General features: G+C 35.3%; 1 protein-coding gene across 1 annotated transcript; it reads right to left on the bottom strand.

The window, feature by feature from the left end:
* Positions 1–1,389: 1,389 nt before the first annotated feature.
* LOC120352839 lies at positions 1,390–4,648 on the bottom strand. Its single transcript, XM_039435129.1, has 3 exons — positions 3,390–4,648; positions 1,782–2,480; positions 1,390–1,409 (listed from the first exon to the last, which is right to left on the bottom strand). Exons 1-3 carry the CDS (start codon positions 4,171–4,173, stop codon positions 1,390–1,392), a joined length of 1,503 nt encoding a protein of 500 aa, XP_039291063.1. The 5' UTR covers positions 4,174–4,648.
* Positions 4,649–7,501: the final 2,853 nt, after the last annotated feature.

The raw sequence follows: 7,501 nt of genomic DNA, 5'->3' as shown, positions 1-7,501 counted from the left end.
CCTCAAACTACTACTATAGAAGATTTTAGACAACATAACCACCAAATCTTTTCCCCGCCAGGGGGTGCACACACGTTCCAAGTATTGATTTCACAGACATAATATGATATTGGCTATTGAAATTAAATATTTAAGAAGTAGTAACAGTCGTCATCTATTACACAGCACGCGCACAGCGCTCAGTGAGCATGTATTTGATTTCACAGACACACTCACACAAATATTTGTTGTACATCTAATAGGCTATTGAAATATAATAGCTATTGATTTCCACCTTACCCCCCCCCCCAGTAAGGTTTGTAAGGGCATAGACCCAGAACACTGAGAGTATTGATTTGGTGTACTGCGGGTTGCATAATTTACCCCCGCCGCATCTTCCCTTACCTTTTGCACTTACCTTTGTAGCTATTGATTGGCTAACAAGAAGCCCAGCAGGAATGGAAGCTGAATAATTGATGTTGGAATGAATAATTTGTTTTTTCTACCCTTTTTTCCCCCACCCATTGGGGTAGGGCATCTAAAAACTGTCACAAGACAAACTTGCTATATTGATTTTCCTCTACAACTGACACAGTTTTCAGTTGTGTCTTTAGTGTAGTTTGAGTAAGGAAAGAGAAGAAAGAAAGAAAGAGAGCCAGTGTGATTCAGTTATGTATTTTTTTTTTTATTAACACATTATGGTAATGAACACACACAAAAACTTTTTCGATTACTCTTTTGATAAACAAACATGATTGAGTGTATTGTAAGAGTGCTATTAACCTATATGTGAAAGATTTCTAAAAACATGTGAAACACTAGAGTGTGTTAGTGACAAACACAAGTCACAAATCTTATAACAAACAATTTTAATATGTGAAAGATTTTCTAAAACATGTGAAACACTAGAGTGTGTTAGTGACATACAAGACACAAATTTGATTTGACAAAAAACACATACATTTGTTTCAAAACATTATGATTTTCTTCTGAATGTAACAATCAAATATAGTGTCAGTGTTGTTAGTAACATACAACAATAAGTGAAAAGACTTATATATATAAAACACGAATAAACACACACACACTATAGAGTCTTTATAATGTTGAAGTTGATGAGTACTTTCACTTTAAAATAATTATGTACCTTTCAAAAGAAATGACGAGAAGTAAAATGACGCACTGTTTGACTTTACAATTGTTTCAACACATGTAAAATCTGCTTTTCTCACTGTCAATTCAACTTCAAACCATAACCTATTTATATTCATTTTAAATATGAATTTAACACAATAAGTTCCACAATTTTCTTGTTGAACACAAGCTGATACAATCGCGGAATCTGCGTGTCTTATTCTCATACACTGTTGATCAATATTGTAACTTACTTCGACAGCATCAACATTTAATCTAATAATTTTTGATATCATCTGCAACACAACAAATACAAAATTATTCGCTACTAGAAGACACAACAGGCAAATCTTCTTCTTCTTCTTCTTTTTCTGTTAATAGTGGAATTTTATAGTGACCTAAAGCTAATGTACTAATTTTATCACTACAGATATACCGTTTCTCATCCTGACAACTAAGCGCCTTCCTATTTTGTGAAATTGTCATTACTTTATGTTTTTTCGATCTAATTAAATTCTGGCTTCTGTACACCTCTGTACCTTCGAATAGGCAATTAAAATAGTCTTGAAATGAAATGTATTGATTAGACTTTGGATGTTGTGCTGTTAATTCGCGTGACAAAATACATCGTTTTACACCCTTTGCTTTTTTAATTAGACCTACTTTACGTTCATTTTCTAATCTATCTTCTGTTTCTTTATCAAAATGTTGCTGCTGCTGCTGTTGACCAATAATTTCATTATACAATCTGCACGCCCATAGTTTTGACCGTAAACCCAGAAACTGATAAGGAGCTTTAGAAGCAAATTCATCTTTCATCTTACCAACCACCATTCGGTTCTGTGTTGAATAAGCTGGGTGATCTACAGGATAATTTGACGTGTCTAGCCAATGTTTCAAATCTTCATTTGTCCTTATGTCCCAATAAAAGTCCGCGGTTTTAATCAGATACATCAGACTATCCGTGTCTTGATACAGGAGTTTGGCACTGGGACCATATATCTTTCTAATTACATCATAATGGAACGAATACATTACTGTTTTACTCAAATCTAAAATCGAAAAACCAATGTAAATAGGGTTGTTTAGCAAAATATTTTCCTTGTGTAGAGTAATACCACATATGTTCTTACCAAAAATCAAACGATCTTTGAACGAGGGACGAGCTATATATTTCAATAGCGATTTCTCGTTATTAACCAACTTTAAATCCATTTGTTTCCATAAATTCATACACGATTTACCGAAAATCACATTGTTGAGTAATTTGTGGAAATCTTTTTGAAATTTATTCTTAGACTGTTGTCTTAGCTGTGTGTTCAAACTTATGTATGGTTCTAGAAATTTGCTTTGTTCAAAAGAAATGCCTCTACGAATGTTTGTCAATTTCAATCCGTGTTCTATAGCTTGTTTCAACAGTAAATAGTGGCATACATAATTTGTGTGATTTGTAAGTGAGGTTATGAGTCGAGTCTGATTGGATGGGAAAACTTTTTGATTTTTTGCCAGAAAAGGAAAATCGTTGTGTGCATCGTGCAAGTCTTTTGGGTATTCTATGTCTGCCTCTAAAACATAGCCTACTGTTTGGTCCTCGCTCCAATTTTTCATGTTGGCAACAGCATTGTCTATTTCATGACGACTCATCCAAGCAAAATTTGCTCTCGGAAGTGCCGCACACATAGAATAACCGTATAAATTGTTAATGTCAAGAAAAGCTAGAAAACTGTTGGGTTCTTGGGTATTGTAAGGTGCACCAGTATAGTGATTATTTGCAACTGCATGTCTGTGAACACACGTAACTATTCCGCCCCTAATAGAGGAATGGAAAAATGCGTACATCGAGTAATCTGTTAAAAGTTCCAACTTAATTTTAGTGTATTTAAGCATAGCATCAAAAGAAAAACCAGGAAGTGTGAAATAGTGAGCTGGGTCGAGTTTGAACGTCTCGAGACTAATGTTGCGAAAAGATTCCATTATGTCAGCTAGGAGTAGTACGTCTGTTTTCAAATATAAGTCACTGTATTGTCCAAGTGTGCGACAATTGAAGTGTTTCCAAACCGTTTGTGCATGCCGATAATCGTCTGCACTTATTGTACTATCACAAAGAGAACTGTAAAATTCTTCTATAGGTGGTAAACTTTCCTCGTCCATTTTAGCCCAAGAATCACAGTATTCGTATGGAAAAACTCCTTTACGTGATACAAGAGGTAAACTTTGATGTTCGAAATGTTTCGATGTGTGTTTGAGAATAGCAGCTATTTGTTCAAAAGAAATGCCTCTACGAATGTTTGTCAATTTCAATCCGTGTTCTATAGCTTGTTTCAACAGTAAATAGTGGCATACATAATTTGTGTGATTTGTAAGTGAGGTTATGAGTCGAGTCTGATTGGATGGGAAAACTTTTTGATTTTTTGCCAGAAAAGGAAAATCGTTGTGTGCGTCGTGCAAGTCTTTTGGGTATTCTATGTCTACTTCTAAAACATAGCCTACTGTTTGGTCCTTGCTCCAATTTTTCATGTTGGCAACAGCATTGTCTATTTCGTCTCGACTCATCCAAGCAAAATTTGCTCTGGGTAGAGCCGCACACATAGAATACCCGTATAAATTGTTAATGTCCAGAAAAGCTAGAAAACTGTTGGGTTTTTTTGTATTGTAAGGTGCACCAGTATAGTGATTATTTGCAACTGCATGTCTGTGAACACACGTAACTATTCCGCCCCTAATAGAGGAATGGAAAAATGCGTACATCGAGTAATCTGTTAAAAGTTCCAACTTAATTTTAGTGTATTTAAGCATAGCATCAAAAGAAAAACCAGGAAGTGTGAAATAGTGAGCTGGGTCCAGTTTGAAAGTCTCGAGACTAATGTTGCGGAAAGATTCCATTATGTCAGCTAGGAGTAGTACGTCTGTTTTCAAATATAAGTCACTGTATTGTCCAAGTGTGCGACAATTGAAGTGTTTCCAAACTGTTTGTGCATGCCGATAATCGTCTGCACTTATTGTACTATCACAAAGAGAGCTGTAAAATTCTTCTATAGGTGGTAAACTTTCCTCGTCCATTTTAGCCCAAGAATCACAATATTCGTATGGAAAAACTCCTTTACGTGATACAAGAGGTAAACTTTGATGTTCGAAATGTTTCGATGTGTGTTTGAGAATAGCAGCTATTTGCTCAATAGATGGTGTAGAACCAGCCGGTTGTAAAAGGTTAGAGGTTAACGAATCCAAACTATCGGGTAGAAATTTGAACGAATCAAGAAATCTGAGATGGAGTCGATTGGACAATTGTATAGTAAATGATATGTACTTTTCACTTGACTGAGGAATTACGGTTAATTTATTACTACAAACAGAACCGAGTGCAGAGACAATTAGGTGGGTGTCATAAGATGCTGAATTGTGTAGAAATACTGTGATGTATGTTTGGCGTTGTCTTTGTAAGTTACATGCATTGCAAAGAGCAGTCCTGTAGTAACCAGTGAGATGGCAATGATCATAAACTTTGTCGTTTTCAAAAGGCTTTTCGCATGCGTCGCAAAATCCTGCATCAGAATGCATTTGCTCTTGTTCTCTTGTCAATGGGTACATGCCAATATGATGTTCATCTAACGACTGTATGACCTGGGTAGCATATTCGGTTAAAGTGGTTAGAAAATGAATGGCAGCATCTTCTCCTCTATACAGTATAGGACGTGACGGTATTTTCTGTGTTAGTGACGAACTGTCCGGTATTTGTGTTTGATCCCTAACGAAATATAAACAGTAGGACATGACGACATGATTGTGCTTTATTTTTGTTGCTGTTGTTCCCTTTGACCTTCTCTGTGCAGTGCTATCAATTTCTCCATCATCGCCATCACCATCCTCATTATCATCAGACTCTGAGTTTGCTGGTGATGATGATGATGTTGGTTTAACGAGAAGACATTCGAAATCAGCATAACAGGTTAGGGGTAGTTTATACTTTCTCAATGGGTTTTTAAATTCTAAAAATGGCGGCGAACCGTCCTCTTGAATTTTTGGCATAGAAACCCTGGTTACTTTCTGCTGTGAACAAAATTCTTCGTGTTCTTTCATTCGTCTCTCTCCATCTCGACTACGGGTATAATACGTGAAACATCGACGGCAGATTATTATTTTCCCTTCATGTTTTGTTAATTGTTTCCTAACAAGTTTTTCAAAATCGGTAATTAAACAATAGTGTGATTTGGTTTCTACTTTACATGTAGCTACATCAGTTGTTCCCTCATCCCCGCCCTCTTCCTCATCATCATCATCGGTGTCCGCCTTTTCAACGAGTAGTAACAAATCAAAGTGGTCCTGTCTTATTGATTCGCTAATTCGTCGCGGATAAATTAGATTTTTATCGTCAATACCGTATACATTGACAGAAACTGTCGGGTTATTCTTTTCGAATCTATCCAGTTGACTTAATGGGGTTGGGAAATCAATGTTGTTGAAATTATATATTGGATTGCTGTTGTTTAATAAACGAAAATAACGATTATCAACGCGAAATTTACAACTACCTTTAATGTGTCGCGCTAGTAATGCATACATAAAACACTTAGAATCTGTTTGATTCTGTGGGTTTATGATACAATGTTTAGACGTTATACTGTTGGGAAGCTTAATATATGAAGAACCATTTGGTTCTTTCAATGGTCTGTATCTATTTATTCTCAGCATTAACCCGTCAATATTTCGTAAGGACCAACCACTGGATTTACCCTGGTAATTTGTCTCTTCTATAAGTAAATTAAAAAATGAATCGCGAATCTGTTTTTCTAAATTGTCTAATGATGTAACTATAAAATTAATTGTTTTAAAAGCAACATCAGCTATCTCAACAACTTCTTGACTGTCTCTATTTATTTTCTGGTATGTAGATTCTACCACAATATTAAACTTCAATGTGCCGCTTGTCTGAAACTCGTGTGCTAATAAATTGTAAATATAATTTTTTAAACCATTAAACATTGGATTGTAATCTATAAATGGTTCGTGACCGGATTTACTGTGTGCATAATTGTTATAGTAATACGTTTTCAAACACCCTCTAAATTCATTCTCTAATAAACTAAATGGACTATATCTATGTGCTGTTTGATCCTTTCCTGCTCCACTAACAACAACAGGTGTTGTCTGCTGCTCTTCTTCTTCTCCGTCTGCAGTTTGCGCCAATCTTCTCCGTTTAATTGGCGCCATATTTGTAGTTACTACTACTACAAATTACCTATGGGAGAAACAACATAATACAGCAACAATATTTACATACAAAGTAACAATAGATTAAAAAGATTATTACCTGTTTAGTTTTTTTTTTCTATTGTGTTGATGATGATGATGTACACTCGCTCTGGTTTACTTTAATATTAAATGTTCTACCATATGGTTGAACAGACATTGAATAACCAGTCATGTCGATTTTATTATCTTTTTCGTCTAATTTGAACATTTTCTCTTTGAAGTAGCGTTCTGGTAAAATGTATGACTTGTTGTGGCCACCAACTTCAAGTTTCACTAGAATTCTATCACCATGTTGTGTTTTCAAATGAGAAGCACTGATCATGGGGTAATTCTGATCAGGTATCAGTTCTTGTAAGCTCATAAATTTATGTGATGCGTTTTCTGCTGAAATCGCTCTGACTAATTCTTCTGCTGCTGCTGCTGACATCTGTGAAAGTCATGGTATTTTATTCTGTACAAAATAGATTATTACACAATGATAACGTTTGATCTTGTACTTGTTCTTCCTTCAAACAATAGATTTTACCTATGTCTGCGAGTAAATTTTCGTAGTTTCTTCCATTTGTTGTTGTTGTTGTGCGTGTGCTTCTTGGGAAAAGACCTGCCCACCAATTAAAATCCACAAACGACGGTGAATTTAGTGTATACTTTTGAGTGAAATATAAGTTTAAGTGGTATAATCGGAAAGTCAATTTGATGCAATTGCAATACCAGATTTCACCATCCATCGCAAGAATACGTTTGTATGTACATGGAGCCACGTGCAACAATCGTAATGGAAGATACCAGCCACTGTCAGCAATCCTTCTAGCATTATTCAATGCTATACTATATGACGAGTAGGTTATTTTCATATCTCTAATTAAATTGCATAAACTTTCCATATCTTTTCGTAATTCGACACAGGTCCATCATTCATTTGGTGTCATGTTTTTTTAATTTTACACTAGAAAAAAAAATGCTATGATAATATTTTTTAATTTAGTATTTTCACGTTAGTGTGTCTGCACTACCTTAGGTAGTGAAAATACATAAGGTTCCTCATAATAAAATCAAACGTATACTCTTCGGGTTTTCTATTAAATGAACGATATCTCTCCGGGTTAATCTCTCTTAAAATAAATGGGTCGATATATCT

This window comes from Nilaparvata lugens, chromosome 8 (genome assembly GCF_014356525.2).
Source record: "Nilaparvata lugens isolate BPH chromosome 8, ASM1435652v1, whole genome shotgun sequence".
Lineage (NCBI taxonomy): Eukaryota > Metazoa > Arthropoda > Insecta > Hemiptera > Delphacidae > Nilaparvata > Nilaparvata lugens.
This window is presented reverse-complemented; position numbering and strand designations above follow the sequence as displayed.

What these genes read in the sequence shown, in the direction of transcription:
- LOC120352839 (XM_039435129.1), bottom strand. Translation starts at nt 4,173, where the DNA reads ATGGACGAGGAAAGTTTACCACCTATAGAAGAATTTTACAGCTCTCTT. An exon ending in ATTGACAAACATTCGTAGAG is followed by an intron (nt 2,481 to 3,389) that starts GCATTTCTTTTG and finishes ACATTCGTAGAG; the next exon opens with GCATTTCTTTTGAACAAAGC. An exon ending in AGATAGATTAGAAAATGAAC is followed by an intron (nt 1,410 to 1,781) that starts GTAAAGTAGGTC and finishes GTTGTGTTGCAG; the next exon opens with ATGATATCAAAAATTATTAG.